This window comes from Xiphias gladius, chromosome 7 (assembly GCF_016859285.1).
Source record: "Xiphias gladius isolate SHS-SW01 ecotype Sanya breed wild chromosome 7, ASM1685928v1, whole genome shotgun sequence".
NCBI classification, from domain to species: domain Eukaryota; kingdom Metazoa; phylum Chordata; class Actinopteri; order Istiophoriformes; family Xiphiidae; genus Xiphias; species Xiphias gladius.
This window is the reverse complement of record NC_053406.1, coordinates 12,171,514-12,188,792: the sequence shown is the minus strand read 5'-3', so window position 1 is coordinate 12,188,792 and position 17,279 is coordinate 12,171,514. Positions and strand designations below refer to the sequence as shown.

Below are 17,279 nucleotides of genomic sequence, written 5' to 3'. Positions count from 1 at the left end.
AGGACTGCTGTATTAGAATGCATTATTTTAGCTGGTTGTGCCTAATAAACTGACAACTGAGTGTACTTAAAACTAAAACAATATCCTGCTTTTATTCTGAAGGTTTGAAACGTACAAGGTAAGAATGATGTTTCCGGTGAAGGAAGTCGGTGAGCCCAACATTAACCGGTACTAGGAAGTCACGTCAGCAGCAGTGTGTTGAAACATGAAATGTTGTGAAAAACAACATTTCATGTTTCGATTCAGACAGGGCAAGGACTCGACAGGCAGGCTTGTCCTCAATGTGTCATTTAAGTGTTTTTATTAGGAAACGTGGAAATATAATACAGAGAAAGTAAATGTAGATTAAGACAAGACTTAAAAATGTCCTGAAGGACAACAAAAAAAAAAGAAAAATATGATCAAGATGAACTGTAGACGATCATAGATCCAATTTGGGAACCAGTCCTCACACCTTCATCCTCTTCATTATCTTTGGGATTAAAAAAGAAAAGAAAAAACATCTGATTAAACCAAAGCTCAAAGAGAAACACATTTCAAAACAATGTGTATATGACGTTTAGTAAAAGCTGAAATTGTAAGTGTTTTGTTGTCATTGTTTAACATGGGGAAAATGTGGGCACCTTAAGTTGATATATAAAAGAAACACACCGTGAATTATTAAGCCATAATATGTGAACCAACAACCAGCCTAATTCATTAATATTGTTATAAGAACCAAATCCCCATGAACTAAATTAAAATTACTTTTATTGACCTTTTACGACTTCCAGCAAGGCTCTCTTCTTTTAGAGACACAGGCTTCTAAAAACAATGTTCAAATTCAGCAGTTAGTGAGATGCAATGACTGAACGCATTCCAGGTAAGTTATTTTACTTTCACTTTCAGTGATATAAACACAGTTTCTAGTTTATTAGGTACACTTATAGCCCTGCAACAAATCTTACATTAAGTTTAGTTTTTGTCAGAGAGATGTTGATTCAATTCTGATCTTTTTTGAGGCTGTAGTTAGTGGTGCTGTGGTAGACTGCATTAGATTTCTTTGCACCCTTCATATGTGTACCACGATCAGTGACAGATCTGTTCAGTCTGTGAATCAGTTCATAATCACCATCAAAAGCACCCTGTGGAGTTGTTGATCACTAGTGCTGCTGAACGCTGCCGTTCTCATGAGTGGGTCCTTGTATGGTTTGCATGTTGTGTCACTCTCTCTCTCACACTCTCACACACAGCAGGGGTTGGTAATCTTCCATTCACAAAAACAAGATCATGTCACCCCTTTTTTAGCCTCTCTTTGCTGGTTAGCAGCAGTCAGTTTTCATCATTACTAATAGCATCATAATTATTAATAATAATATAATGTGGTTTTGAAAACATTCAAAAGGTTTGCCAATGTTTTGGAGGTAGAAAATGTATTCAACATGTTTGTTTGGCCTTAAAGATCAATAGACTGTTTTAACTAGAAACACTGAACGTACATTTTCGCACCAATCTGCTTATACCAACTTGAACGGACAACACTGTGTGACAAGTAAACACACCACCACATTTACAGACAGAATTGGAAACATTTCAGACTATTAGCATAAATCACACAGCTTGTCTTGGTTGAATTCAAATGAAAAAGTCACTGAACTGTCTCTGCCAACACTTAAAAGCTGTAGAAGGATGAAATTAAAATTTACCACAGCATCTCTACTGACTGCTGCTGTTTGATTTTCAGAGATTCTTCGTCATACCCGCTGCCTCATATGCCACCATCACTCCATTTAAGCAGATGTTCCTACCCTTGCCTCTTCATAATAAAGAAGCAAGCTGGCATTGGCAAATCAAGTTCAGTCAGAGAAAACTCCACAGGGTACATTAACAATTATTATTTAAGTGTGCCCTGTAAAACACTGGGTGGATTTGTCTCTGTTTACCTTGCGAGCACTAGCCGTCAGTCCAGGAGACTTTGCAGACCTGCTGGTAGCTGTCACTTGGGGAGACTTAGCCATGCCAGCTCTGCCTGCTCGTCCTACTCCAGCGCGAGAATTTCCTGTAGGCATGTTTTCCTGGCACTTGCGTGCAGCTATCTGAGCGGGTGGCTTCTTTGCACTTTTGCCTGGGGATTTTCTGGTGGAGCTGCGTAGTTTGTTCAGCCCTTTCTTCAGGTAGTTGCTGTTTTTAGGGGTGTTTTCAAATGTGAACGCCATAGACTGCCTCCGCTCAGCCTGAGAGAATAATACAAGTGAAACTGTTACTGAAGCATGTAAAAAAACATGTACCATTGTGTTCCATGAAAACATGAATGGAAGTTTTTTTTTCCACCGTCTGTTTCAAGCAACTGCTTAATTCTAGGTGTCTGTGCATATATTACACTCACTGGACTGAGGACCGAGTGAAGCTGAGAGCTGCAGGATCCACTGTTCACAGTCTTGTTTTTGGGAGTGAGGGGACGAGGGAAGCAGCTGGCCTTCACTCTTTTCTGTCAGATTGAGATAAAGACAAATGTGGCAAATAGACAAATACAGAGTTTCAGGAAGAGAATTCTGTGTGTGTAATTTTGTGACTTTTCGATAAACTTTCAGATTACAATTGAAATAAGATCCCAACACAAAAGCCTGACAACTATTTGAGGTTGGACAAACATTATGTGCAAGGATCACTCAAATTAGGTTTTTAGAGTAGTGACAAAGACATGTACCATTAGAGGATCATTTACAGTTGAACAATAAACTCAACTGTCAGATACTTGTAGCAGCGAGTATCAGAAAAAGGTCCATTTTGAACCCTAAACTCCTCAAGTAATTATATTATAAATACCCATCAATTAAAGAAAAATGCACCTAATAAAAACAATACATTTAAACAAAAAAATAAGGTGAAATATACAGAAAACCGTGCAACACAAGATGTAACAAATATTTTCGTGCATACTAATGCAAACCAACCTCAGGAGAAGTTTGATGTAAAGACAATGTAGATGAAGACCGCTTTGCGCCTTTCGGGCTTTTCAGCTGAGAGGAGCTGACTGTTTTTGACCGCAGCTGGCCAGGCATCAAGGACAGACGATGAGAACGAATACCGGCCGCAGCACCGGACTGCCCCGTCATGACAGTGGACTGATGTGAGGCGAGAGAGTCTTGCAGCTGGCCAGGCATCATGGACGCCCGACGGATTGTGTCAGATGGGTCACCTGTACGGAGGTCTTCGTCTGTGAAAATGAATGCACCACCATGGCCAGTCTAGAGGAACAGACAGACAGGGATTTCATAAAAATACTGGGAAAGACTGAAGGGCACAAAGTGCAACTAAATGTAACACTGAAACCATCTTTTAAGCGGCCATCATATTTCACCATGTTCAAATTAGGTGTTTCACCGACCACTAGCCTAGTCGAAAGGTCAGCTGCTAAAACCACCAGTCGGCACTGTGTGTAGTAGTCTGGATAATGACTTTAGCCAGTATCACCAGATTTACAGTAGAGATTAATATGTAAATCAATGTTCGTATCCCCTGTGCATTATATGTCCATATTCATAACTATTTTTACTACTAATGAGGTATATCTTTATTGTGTATGTGCAACTGTATGCCTGAAGTGTTCACTGTGCCTCCAAGTGTCCCTCTCTCCTCACCTCAGACTCCACAGGGTAGCTGCTCTTTAGATGAGGAGGGCAGGCCTTGTTCCTGGCCTGGATCTCAGCAATCCTCATCCAATCTTCAGGTGCACCGTCTGGCTCGTTCTCTGCCCCCACACAGAATGTACTAGTGGCTGAAGACATACAGATGTACAGAAGAAAAAAAAAAGGAAAAAAAGTGAGCTACATACACACCTTTGAATAATCTCAGTTCTTGACTACTGTAACTGTAATACTAATCAGTTACCATTAATCGACGAGTAATTAGGACTTCCCTAAACATCAGTGATTTGAATCATCAATTGAGAGGCCCCAGAGTTGACTCTCTGCCTGTCTATCTGTAGTAGAAATGCACTGGAAACAGAGGGCAGTGCTCTCATTCCAGTAATGAAGTCCGAAGTTGGCAGAAGTACTTTTAAATCAGACACTTGGCTGTCAGTGACTGTGGAAATGTGATGTTTTCACATCACAGATGATGAACAAAGCCATTAAAAGAGGAGTCTTATAGGTATAACATGAGACTCATGCAGGCTGTTATAGGAGTTAAGTTTGGGGCAGCTACTGCGTGTGCGCTGGATTGTACTGTAAGCGGGCGAAGGGCGTCAATAATACACTTCTCATAAATCGTAGGTAAAGTGTATCAGTAATAACATTGAATGCTTATGAAAATTCAAAGATTAGTCAATTAATTGCTAGAACTAATCAGCAATTAGCACAAGAGATTAACGATATTTTGATAAGCGATTACTGCTTCAAGACGTTTTTAGGCAAAAATGCCAAATATGCGATGGTCCCAAGTTCCCAAACGTGAGAATTGGCTTCTCGTCTTGGTCTTATACATTATACTAAATTTAAAATTTATAGATTTCGGACCTTGAGTTGGACAAAAGACATCTGATGCAATCACCTTTCACTGTAGGGACAACGCAATGGCCCATTTCAGTTTTCTGATTTTTTTATGGCCCAAAGGATTATTGATTAGAAAAAAAAAAAGTCGGTAGGTTAATCAATAATGAAAATAACTTAAGTTGCAGCTGTAGGTCCATGTAACTCACAGGCAGTTTAAAAGGGTTAAAAAAACAAAAAAACAACAACAACTTTGTTTTCCCTTGTGGTTCCCTGCCCTGCATGCTGTTTCATTTGTTTCCAGCCTGACCTCTCAATTTCTCACCTTTCCATACAACGTCAAGTGAGTCCGCCAGGTATCTACTTACTCTGTGAATGGACTGTGCTCCGTCTGTATCCCGGAAGACTGTTGAGTTGGTCCCTGGCAGTGCCGGTCATTCTGGCCGGTGTGTCAAACAGCTCCATAGACACGGGTCGTGCAGCGTGAGCACTGGCGAGGTTTGGTTGGGAGCGAGCTGAGGCCAGACTGTAGAAAGTCTCATCACCTTCACTGCAGCCTGGGGTTTTCTACAGATCAGAGTTCAATAATCACTTATGGCTGCAATAATACTGCAGAGAGAGTGTGGGGATGTTTTGAAAGGACAACCTAAAACATTTCGGCTTTGCATTTTTACACTCCTGGAGGGTACTGAGAGCAGCACTCCCACAGCAAGCTGAAAGGTACACAGAGCTCTATAGTTTACAATTATTTTAGTGTGGTTGTTAAAAAGTAGGACAACAACATTTTTTCAAAAATTAATACAAATAAAAGAGCCAAAAAATGTATGTACAACTAAACCCTCAAAATGCACAAAGGATTCCCACTTTATTCACATAACTACTTTTGAGAAAGAGTGAGACAGAAACCATGGTGATTGTTAGAATGTACAGTGATTGTTCAAAGTCCTCAACAGTGTGTGTGTTATTGTGAACTTGCAAAACATGCAGTGTGCAGGTTTGTTTCCTCCACCTTGGTCATAGTGATGTTTATAACCTGCGTGGTCCTGCGTCGTTTGACAGATGAACTTGTATTTTTCCGAGCTGAATCCAGTTCCATTTTGTTCTCTGTACTGGTCCTAGGGGATGAAAAAGAAAACAAGGACCTCAATAGAGTATGGAGGGGAAAAAAAGGAAAAGTGATTTTGATTACACTAAAAATAATAAAATTGTTTGTGTAGGAAAGGGTGAATGGCCTGTGCAAATTTTTAAAAATATCTAAAACTGATAAATCACTGGATTTTTTTTTAAATACCACCCTATAATGAGCTCCAAGAGGGGCTGCATCTTAAGTACCTCGGTGTTAGTTTCTGTCAGTTTTTTATTAGTTTGCATGGTCAAACATATGAAGCCTGGAGTCAGAACAACTATTGTCTGTTGCATTACCCACACTTTATTTTGATTGGCTATACTGAGCTTTATTTAAAACTGTAAATTATATCAGAAGAGTTTCATCTTTTTTACTTCCATTTTCATATGTCCATAACTATTATCGGAGCTACGGTTAAACAAAAGCATAAGAAATGCTAGCAGGAAAAAATGAAGATTCAAGCTGGTCAATAGTGAGTGATAATAGGTTCAGGCAAACAAAGAATTTCATCTGGTCTTTAAGAATGTTGCTTTGCAATCATACTGGTGTTTATGCTGGACGACAGGGGACTTCCACATACAGTATATAAACTGACTGGACTGATTTTGACTTGTCTTGAAGAAAACCATAATATCCTCACAGGAGTACAATAGAAAAGCAGCTGAATTATTTCAAACTATGCAAGTACATATTGTACTCTGTAATAAACTGTAATATAGGGTACAGAAAACTGAGAAACCTTTAGAAAGTCAAAGACACATTTACAGTTAATATATTATATACACTGAAAATAAAATTAGGGGAACTCTACAACACCCAATGTTATGTGGAGAACTGTGATTTTCACAGCTGTGTGACAAACCTGTTAATCTGTCTGGTGTTTATAGGTGTTAAGTAGAGTGTGTCCAGTGACTCGGCCTGTAGACCCCGTCGTTTTGCTGCCAAGCGCTCTGAACTGCGAACAAGCGGTGTGCTTGATTCTTCAGGTGCTGAAAATTTCCTGCAAATGTAAGAAAGAGTATTGTGCAAGGTTACAATCACAATAGATTCCTACTATGCTTCTGATGAGAGATTTTATGGCTTTTCTGCTGTTCTCAAGTTTTATTTCTTCAATGTTTACATTGGTGGTGCAGGAAAAAAAAAAAGAGCAGGTTTAAATGTCCACACACAGACACACACATGAGCTGTTGCTTCAGTCAAATAATAGGATAAGTACAGCCCTCAAAGATTTCATGCTACTCATCTGGGAGGAACATTACCTAGTGTTGTTCAGAGAGTCTTCCAGAGAGCTATGGTCCAGGCTGTCCGAGCTCATGGACCTCTTCACCCTAGTCTCTATACTTGAGCATGTGTTGGGAACTTCCAAGTAACACAACTCGGTTACACTTCTTTCTTTACCATGAATCTTATTCTGTACCCGCAGGTTGCCATCAGCACAGGCCAGCTAAAGGTAAACAAATGTAGTTAGAGATTGGAGTTAAATGTCTTCTTTTTTTTTTGCAGTAACTAAAGAGACAGTGTTTCTGTCTAATCTTAGTGAGACTATGTGTTCATGCTCACTTTATTCACTTCTCCTAATACTGCAAAATAGAATACCAACCTGTGCCTTCAAACTGGCCACTGTGTTCAGCAGTTTTTTCTCACTGGTTTGGGCTTTCTCCAAATCCCATTGAAGTATCTTATTCTCCTTGATAAGAGTCTTTACTTCACAGTCTTTAACTTCCAAGGAATGCTTGAGTTCAGCCACCTCCTGTTGGCTTTCCTGAAGAAGCTGCTTCTTGTCATTGTAATGACTCACTGCTTTCTTCATCTGTGGCATTGTGATAATAAAAGAATTATCTTAATATTAGTCTCTCAGTCCATATCACTCATCTAACACCAAACAGATCAACCAACCAACAATGGACATGAAACTGTGGCGCAAGTACAAAATCAATTGTTGTTACTGGTAAATAAGAAACAGGAAGAGAGGAAAATATCCAAAACAATTTTTTTTGACTGAAAAAAAATGAAATGTACACAGAGATACAAGTAGAGAAACCACATCGTGTTAAATTTTGTGGGGACTTTGTGGTCACACCAACCTGTGCCTTGTAGTGTTCTGTAGCTTCTGATTTAGCTGAGAGCTGTTCCTGCAGGTCTCTCTTTAGCATCTCAGTTTCTTCAGCTTTTTCATTCTCTTTCATGAATTTCTCTCTTTCCATTTTCAATATTTCCAGCTCCTGCTGTAACGCAGATTCCAGTTTACCAGAAGCTGCATTCTCTCTCTCTATGGCCTGCTTGGCCTGCGCAAGTCTGTTCTTTTCAAAGACCGTGGCTTGGAGTTGTCTCTCCAGAGCTTTCTGATCCTTTTCTGCCTGATGTATTCTGGCCATGAGTCCTTCTTTTTCCTGAACAAAAGCCTCTTTTTCCCTGAGAGTGGCAACCTGCATCTCCCGTACATCCTCTTTCATTCTGAGGGCTGCAGCTTGTGTCTCTTTGTGCTGGTTCAGCTCTGCATTTACTGAGACGAGCTGCTGTTGGAGAAGGTCTATCTGCTGAGTAGTCTCCTGTTGAGTTTTAAGTAACATCTCCTCCTTAGCCAGAAGTTTTAGAGAAATGTTTTTCAATTCCCCTTTCAGATCTTGGATCTCATGTTGAAGAACATCTGTCTGTTTGGAGCTCTCTGCCTTCAACTCAGTCAGAATTCTCTCATTGGCTTCAGCTTCCTCTTTTGCTTTTTGTACCAAGTCAGCTTGGGCAGCGAGGTCCCCTCTGAGGGTGTTGAGATTTTGGTCTTTATCAGCTACTAGTGTGGTGACGACAGACAACTCTGTCTGGAGGATCTGAAGCTGCTCTTCAGTGTGGAGGAGTAGGCTCTCCTTCTCACTCTGAGACTCTTTCAGCTTTTGAATCTCTTCTTCCCGTGAGTAATTCTGGTCCTGCAGAATCTCCACTTGTTGGACTTTCTCCTTTAGACTTTGGAGTACCTCCCTCTGTTTAGTATTTTCTTGCTGTTGTTGAACCAACAAATCCTCCTTGGTCTGCTTATTTTCCTCAGCCGTCCTGAGTGAGAAACCAAGAGTCTCCACCTGTTCCTTTAAAGTTTGGATCTCTAGATTTAGTAAATCCAACTGCTCTGAGCTGTCTCTCCTCAGCAGCATCATCTGTTCCTCTTTAGCTTGGATCTCCTCCGTCATGCTCCTTACCCTGTCTTCAGAGGCAGACAGCTGTTGCTGAAGAAGCTCCTTCTGTTGACCACTCTCCCGCTCCTGTTTGTTAAGCATATCTAGCTGGGTCTGAACCTTCTCCTCGGCCTTTGAGAGAGAGTCAACCGTATTATCTAGTTGCTTTTTTAGACATACAATCTCTTGTTGCAGCATGTCCGAATGTATGGAGCCCTCTTTTTTTAGTGTGACCAGTTGTTCCTCTTTAGCCTGGATCTGTTCCCTAAGAGCCCTCATCTCCTCCTCAGAGGTTGTCATCAGGTTTTGAAATGAATCTTTTTCCTGAGAAATCACCAATTCCTTCTGAGCCAGCAGGTTCTCTTTAGCCTGAACCTGCTCTGTTGCAGTCTTCAGCAAGTCACTCAAACTTTCCACTTGATCCTTCAAAGACTGGATCTCATTCTGCAGCACTTCTGACTCCTTGCAGCTCTCGACTTTTAAAAAGTCTACCTCACTCTCTTTAGTTTGGATCTTCTCCCTCAGCTGATTTACCTCCTCCTCGAGACCTGCACTGTGCTCTCTAAGTGCCTCAATCTGCAGAGTGCTTTCCTGCTCCTGCTTGGCAATCAAATCTTCTTTGGCTTGAACCTGGTCTTTGGCGATCTCAAGAGAGTTGCTCATGCTTTTTATTTGTTTATTCAGACCTTCAATCTCCTGCTGTAACAATTCAGAGTGTGAAGAAGTCTCTGTCTTTAGCTGAACCAACTGTTCCTCCTTTGCAAGAATTTCTGCATTTAGCCTCTTCACCTCATCTTGAGACGCTACCATCTGCGCCTGGAATGCCTCCATATGCTGAGTTGTCTGTAATTGTTGTTTGGCAAACAGATTTTCCTTGGACTGCAAATTCTCTTCAGCAGACCGCAATGAGGAACCAAGAGTTTCCAACTGTTTCTTTAAGTCTCGGATCTCTTGGTGTAGTAGTTCTGACTGCTCTGAACTTTGATTTCTCAACATGTTCATCTGTTCCTCTTTAGCTTGGATCTCCTCCGTCATGCTCCTTACCTTGTCTTCAGAGGCAGACAGCTGTTGCTGAAGAAGCTCCTTCTGTTGACCACTCTCCCGCTCCTGTTTGTTAAGCATATCTAGCTGGGTCTGAACCTTCTCCTCGGCCTTTGAGAGGGAGTCAACCGTATTATCTAGTTGCTTTTTTAGACATACAATCTCTTGCTGCAGCATGTCCGAATGTATGGAGCCCTCTTTTTTTAGTGTGACCAGTTGTTCCTCTTTAGCCTGGATCTGTTCCCTAAGAGCCCTCATCTCCTCCTCAGAGGTTGTCATCAGGTTTTGAAATGAATCTTTTTCCTGAGAAATCACCAATTCCTTATGAGCCAGCAGGTTCTCTTTAGCCTGAACCTGCTCTGTTGCAGTCTTCAGCAAGTCACTCAAACTTTCCACTTGATCCTTCAAAGTTTGGATCTCATTCTGCAGCACTTCTGACTCCTTGCAGCTCTCGACTTTTAACATGTCTACCTCACTCTCTTTAGTTTGGATCTTCTCCCTCAGCTGATTTACCTCCTCCTCGAGGCCTGCACTGTGCTCTCTAAGTGCCTCAATCTGCAGAGTGCTTTCCTGCTCCTGCTTGGCAATCAAATCTTCTTTGGCTTGAACCTGGTCTTTGGCGATCTCAAGAGAGTTGCTCATGCTTTTTATTTGTTTATTCAGACCTTCAATCTCCTGCTGTAACAATTCAGAGTGTGAAGAAGTCTCGGTCTTTAGCTGAACCAACTGTTCCTCCTTGGCAAGAATTTCTGCATTTAGCCTCTTCACCTCATCTTGTGACGCTACCATCTGCGCCTGGAATGCCTCCATATGCTGAGTTGTCTGTAATTGTTGTTTGGCAAACAGATTTTCCTTGGACTGCAAATTCTCTTCAGCAGACCTCAATGAGGAACCAAGCGTTTCCAACTGTTTCTTTAAGTCTCGGATCTCTTGGTGTAGTAGTTCTGACTGCTCTGAACTTTGATTTCTCAACATGTTCATCTGTTCCTCTTTAGCTTGGATCTCCTCCGTCATGCTCCTTACCTTGTCTTCAGAGGCAGACAGCTGTTGCTGAAGAAGCTCCTTCTGTTGACCACTCTCCCGCTCCTGTTTGTTAAGCATATCTAGCTGGGTCTGAACCTTCTCCTCGGCCTTTGAGAGAGAGTCAACCGTATTATCTAGTTGCTTTTTTAGACATACAATCTCTTGTTGCAGCATGTCCGAATGTATGGAGCCCTCTTTTTTTAGTGTGACCAGTTGTCCCTCTTTAGCCTGGATCTGTTCCCTAAGAGCCCTCATCTCCTCCTCAGAGGTTGTCATCAGGTTTTGAAATGTATCTTTTTCCTGAGAAATCACCAATTCCTTATGAGCCAGCAGGTTCTCTTTAGCCTGAACCTGCTCTGTTGCAGTCTTCAGCAAGTCACTCAAACTTTCCACTTGATCCTTCAAAGTTTGGATCTCATTCTGCAGCACTTCTGACTCCTTGCAGCTCTCGACTTTTAACATGTCTACCTCACTCTCTTTAGTTTGGATCTTCTCCCTCAGCTGATTTACCTCCTCCTCGAGGCCTGCACTGTGCTCTCTAAGTGCCTCAATCTGCAGAGTGCTTTCCTGCTCCTGCTTGGCAATCAAATCTTCTTTGGCTTGAACCTGGTCTTTGGCGATCTCAAGAGAGTTGCTCATGCTTTTTATTTGTTTATTCAGACCTTCAATCTCCTGCTGTAACAATTCAGAGTGTGAAGAAGTCTCTGTCTTTAGCTGAACCAACTGTTCCTCCTTTGCAAGAATTTCTGCATTTAGCCTCTTCACCTCATCTTGAGACGCTACCATCTGCGCCTGGAATGCCTCCATATGCTGAGTTGTCTGTAATTGTTGTTTGGCAAACAGATTTTCCTTGGACTGCAAATTCTCTTCAGCAGACCTCAATGAGGAACCAAGAGTTTCCAACTGTTTCTTTAAGTCTCGGATCTCTTGGTGTAGTAGTTCTGACTGCTCTGAACTTTGATTTCTCAACATGTTCATCTGTTCCTCTTTAGCTTGGATCTCCTCCCTCATGCTCCTTACCCTGTCTTCAGAGGCAGACAGCTGTTGCTGAAGAAGCTCCTTCTGATGAGCAGTCTCCTTAATTTCTTTTAGTTTTTCGATTTCTCGTTCACAAGCAGCACTATGCTGCTGTAGTCTGGTCATCTGCTCAGTTTTCTGCTGCTCAACTTGCTCAAGTTGAAGCTTGAGATCCTGGATCTCGTGTTGAAGGACTGCTCTCTGCTCCGTTAACTCCTTTTTCAACTTGTCCAAAATGTCATCCTTTGCTTGAATTATTTCTTCATTTTCGGATTTCTGTTGCTTCAGGAGCTCTTTCTGTTGAGTAATTTCTTGCTGGTACTCTGCCAGCTGATGTGTTTTGATCTGAATCTCCACCTCAGCCTTTTTCAGGGAGCAAATTGTACTCTCCAGCTCACTCTTCAAACCACTGATCTCAGTCTCCAACATTTCTCTCTGGCAATTTAAGAAGAGAAGACAATGAGTAACCATTTAACCCAAAACAGATTTTAAAAATTTGAGAAAATGTAGACTATATATTTGATTATGAACTAACATTTCTGAATTCAGTTTGATAAAATATAAAGCAATAATAATGTTAGCTTTTAAATCTAAGTATGCACTCTACCTCCATTATAGGCCACATATTCTCTCCTACTTCTTCCTTAGTGGCCCTGCTTATTTCATCCTCCAAACAGGAAATCTTTCCCTGGAGAATCTGAATTTGTTCAGTCAGGAGCTCCTGAGAAACGACGAGTATAGCATTATACATTAAAACCCCTTTGTGTAGAACACCTATTCTTTTATGTTTTTGTCAAACTAATGTCAACATGACAGACCAAGTGAACAATTAAGGGCACTGTACATTAATCAGTCATTATTACACAACAAATTACACATTTTGTAGTGTTTTTATAACATTGATCCAACACTTAAACTACAACATGATACTATTATATAAAATGATTAGTTTGAATCATTTAAAGACTTAGATTAAAAACAGTTACTACATAACTAATGTTGTAAGGATATACGCTACCTTTTGAGCAGTAGCTTGGTTGAGCTCAGACTGTAGGTGGCTTGTTTTAATTCTCAACTCCTCCTCAGCTGATGCTTGGGTTTCTGTCAACCTGTTAATTTCTACCTCAAAGGTGGCGAGCTGCGAACACACTGCTCTCACCTGAGAAAATATGAAAAGAAAGCCTTTACAGTCTGTATTCAATGAAAATTTTGATCTAAACTTTGACACAAGTAATGTTAAACTGTTCACACTAGTGCCGAACCCACTGAGACTTGAAACCACCAGCATATTTGCATGTCAGCTTCAGGATAAGTTTGCTCATGTTGATACTTTCTTGGATGTAAGAATTGCACAACTGCTACTGACTGCTAATCCCCTCTTAAGTGAGAAGACAAAGATTCATTCACAGCAAGACCGCTTTTTACAGAGAGAAACGTTGCAAGTTTCATTACCTGGGAAGAGAGTACACCATTTTCTTCTGTCAGCTCATCCACTTTACGTTCCATAAGTGAGGAAGTAGTCTTGAGGTCTTTATTTTGCTTTAACATCTCATTAAAACTCATTTGTAACCTAAGACCAAAAAACAACAGCAAAGCAGTTTCTTCAATCCCTTTTCCATTAAACCCTTAATGTTTTGAACATGTTTAGGTATGTAATAAATATTTTCTTTTGCATACATAATGTGAGACTTGTTGTTTACAGATTATTATATTGTTATGTTAAGAATGCATGAGATGTGCTATATTATAGCATAGAGCTGCAATAAATTCATAACTTTACTTCCCATTCATATAGGGTCAAAATCTTGCTGTAGCCTGAACAAAATAACATTGTGTAGCTTATAGGCTACAAGCTCAATGTGTTCCGAGAACAGCAAAAGTGGAAAGTGTCACAATATTTCGAAGATAAAACTTTTCACAAACTCAAATTGAACACACATCTCTGTTGTGAAATGTGTTGTTATTATTGTCAGGCATTAATAAATAGGGCTTACTTACAGTAAAAAAAATAAATTAATTAATTAATAATAAAATTACATCGCTCTGTCCTGGGAACTTACGTGTTGTTCTTGGACTCAAGATGATCGATTTGTTCCTTTGTAACCTGCTCCTGATCACCTTGCTCTGCTTTCAGTTTTTCCAGGCGATACTGCAACTGGTTAATCTGGGACTCTGGGGAAAACAATAGAGCAAAGTTTAATTTTAAAACAAGAAAAACAAAACCATAAATGAAAAGACAGACAATATTATTATGCAACACTCATCTAGTTAACTACAGTGAACACTCAGTAGCACTTAGACAGAACACCCCAAGTTTGTCAATGTAAAAGAATCAATTGGGAAAAGCTTATTATGGCACAAAAAGCTTTAGCCATTCCAAAAGTTTTTAAATCATACACAAACACTTAAATATGGTACCCCTCTGTGCAATGAGTGCAAGGTTGCTGACCAGCTCCCTCTCCAACCCATCTCTGTAGTCTCTCTCCTTGATCATCTGTCGTTGCATCTTCCTCATCTGAAATTTAGGTGTGTTCATAATATCCTGCAGAGGAGACTTGCTGTGGGAATAAAAGCAGATCAGCCAAAGTAACAAATTACAATCAAAATGATAACATCCCATGGACTTTAGATAAGGAGTGACATACATATGGCATGTGTATTAGATGAACTTTTAATGTTTTGGTGATATGCAACCCCACAAAGTTAGCCATATGTTATGGTGTGAAAACAAAGCAGTTAGTTTCTTAGTTACTTCAAGTTTAGCAAAGAATGATGGATTAAACTGCTTTCATGTTAGTATAAAGCCAAACTACAGATTTTCATTAAGAATACAAACAAAGACGCTTTCACTTATTATTCTCTCAGGCTGAAGTTCTTCCAACAGAGACATGCAGCTAATTAAGCTGAAAAATGTCTAGTTATCCCAAACTAAACGACACAGATATTCTGTGTTATTATCCCATTATGCCATAGGAAAATAAAACTCACTGAATGCCTCAATGTTAGTTTATGAATGCCTATGAAACATTATTTCAAGAAACTGTGGGTTGAATTAGCATTGCCCATAAATGGTCTTATTCACATTTTAGGAACATGACCAGCACTGTGCTGGATAAATTCAAATCCACACTGATACCTGACTGAGGAAGAGGCCACAGTTTGCATGTCCACAAATGGGATTTTCTGTGCGCGGTGAAAGACGGGGGAGTCGTCATCTGAGAGCGAGGAGATTGTCGATACATTGGAGGTAGAGGTGGTTGCTGATCGCTCAAATATTTCACGGGATACAGGCAAATCTTAAATTCATGGAGACATAGGTTTTGACAAATTTTACAGCCTGCATGTTTCATCCAAACCGGAAAGCTTGTGTTATACAGCAGCATTGTGTGTGAGAAACTAATGCCTCTTAATATTACATCATGAAGAAACGGAAGACTTAAATTTGTAACTTACATCTCCTTGCCAAATAGGCATCAAGTCCATTGTTCAGATAAACACAGCCCTCGCTCTCCATCACAAAGGAACCAGTTAGGTTTGCTATCTCCCGCTAACAGACAAGAGTGGGGAATATATATAAATTGGCACAGAAATAAATGGTAGCACAGCACAACACATGAATAAAATTTGATGTATCTCAGTTGTTGACACAAGGTAGATTGTAGCAAATCAGAAAAACAGCTCTGCTTACCTCTACATCACATTCCAACATGTTCAGAGAGCAGCGGTCGTTCATCATGTCATGGTATACGAGCAACAAAAGCACCTGGTGATATCACAAGCAGTGAGTCAGAAAGGGTCTTTGTCTATTTTTATATTCATTTCCTTTTTGTCTTGTACCTTTGCAATTTCTACAGTTAGGTTGATGCCATCTCTTATGTTGTCCCACGATAACGAAGTGCCTTTGGCTGCACTAAATCTGCAGTCCCCTAATAAACAAAATAGAGAGGTTCAATTTCAAAAGGACAGCGATATTCAACATGCGTCTGCCTGCAAGACTTAAGAGTGATTTTTTTTTTTTTTAATGTTTAAAAAAAAAAAAAAAAGTAGTGAGGGTGTGTTCTTTACACCGATATATCACTGTCTGGCACAATTACAATTGCAACAGGGCACAATTCAGACCACACCCAGCAGTCAGTCAGTGTGTGAGGGAGTGTGTGTGTGTGTGTGAGGGAGTGTGTGTGTGTGTGTGAGGGAGTGTGTGTGTGTGTGTGTGTGTGTGTGTGTGTGTGTGTGTGTGTGTGAGGTGTGTGTGTGTGAGTGTGTGTGTGAGTGTGTGTGAGGGAGTGTGTGTGTGAGTGTGAGTGTGTGTGAGGGAGGGAGTGTGAGTGTGAGTGTGTGTGAGGGAGTGTGTGTGTGGGAGTGTGTGTGTGAGTGTGTGTGTGTGAGTGTGTGTGTGAGTGTGTGTGGGAGTGTGTGTGTGTGTGTGTGTGTGTGTGTGAGGGAGTGTGTGTGTGAGTGTGTGTGTGAGTGTGTGTGTGTGGGAGTGTGTGTGTGAGTGAGTGTGTGTGAGTGTGTGTGTGTGTGTGTGGGAGTGTGAGTGAGTGAGTGAGTGAGTGAGTGAGTGATTTTTTTTAAAAGCAAAGAAACTAACTTTCCACAAAGTCCGCAATGAGCTTGAACCGATCCTCAGTGGAATGACTGAAAGGGGGGTTGGGTTCCTTTTTCCTGAGATGACAGAAAGGCAAAAATAGAGTAAAAATGGAGGTTTGGTCTAAGGAAATGGCAATCTTTACACTATCAAGAGCCCACTAACAGGGGAAGCCATGTTTAAAATGGAATGTAACGTCAGCTAACAATGAATAACCCTTGTCTTGTTTACACAGACCAAGCATTTCAATACCCTGCTCTTACTTACAGCATATAAACAAGTTTCAGTAAGACCGTCCCATCTTGTAAATCGTCGACAGTAATTTCTCGGGCGGACAGTTTTATGCTGTTGACCTGTAAAAAGGAGTTTGAAAAGTCGGTTCAGTCCAACTGCAACTATCTACTGTTGATTAGGCTGACTTTAATCAACGTATTTGCACCATATAACCAATGTTGCTATCAACTTACCCAACCGAGAAGAGCCTTAACACCCAAGTTAATCGTCATATTGGCTGACCCTTTTATCTCAAAGGGATTTCAACCTGACAGAACAAAAACAAGTTTAAATAGGCGTGTGCAGCTACCGTTGTCAAGCTAACAAAAATGAAAACAGATTAACTTAGCGGGGCTAATTAAAGTTAACATACTTCCTTCCATGGTGACTCACCTTAAAAGACAAATACTTTGGCCACTTTTCTGTGTATCTATTCGTTCTTTGAAGAGAGGTGCTGCCGGGTAGCCTGACTACATGAAGCTAATCCTGTGAAATAAACAGTCCATGAGACGCCACACAGATTTCAAAAATGGCTGTAAAGACTGAACCAGCCAATCCGATCTCACGTGTCGATGCGT

At 40.6% G+C, this 17,279-nt stretch overlaps 1 protein-coding gene across 4 annotated transcripts; it reads right to left on the bottom strand.

Annotated features, from left to right (window-relative positions):
* Window positions 1-277: 277 nt before the first annotated feature.
* On the bottom strand, window positions 278-17,209 carry numa1 (nuclear mitotic apparatus protein 1). 4 transcript variants are annotated; one of them, XM_040130802.1, is made up of 25 exons: window positions 17,095-17,209; window positions 16,896-16,969; window positions 16,696-16,781; window positions 16,432-16,505; window positions 15,678-15,766; window positions 15,529-15,603; window positions 15,294-15,387; window positions 14,977-15,136; window positions 14,259-14,398; window positions 13,901-14,012; window positions 13,293-13,410; window positions 12,859-12,999; window positions 12,448-12,561; window positions 7,680-12,275; window positions 7,196-7,405; window positions 6,855-7,039; window positions 6,458-6,595; window positions 5,479-5,584; window positions 4,838-5,036; window positions 3,621-3,757; window positions 2,934-3,227; window positions 2,366-2,467; window positions 1,923-2,213; window positions 748-804; window positions 278-472 (listed from the first exon to the last, which is right to left on the bottom strand). In XM_040130802.1, the coding sequence occupies exons 2-25, from the start codon at window positions 16,932-16,934 to the stop codon at window positions 449-451; spliced, it is 7,581 nt and encodes a 2,526-aa protein (XP_039986736.1). In that variant the 5' UTR covers window positions 16,935-16,969; window positions 17,095-17,209; the 3' UTR covers window positions 278-448. The 4 variants fall into 4 exon arrangements, with proteins under 4 accessions (XP_039986736.1, XP_039986738.1, XP_039986737.1 ...); XM_040130804.1 differs by having other exon boundaries at window positions 758-804; XM_040130803.1 differs by having other exon boundaries at window positions 5,503-5,584.
* Between the last annotated feature and the right edge of the window lie 70 nt (window positions 17,210-17,279).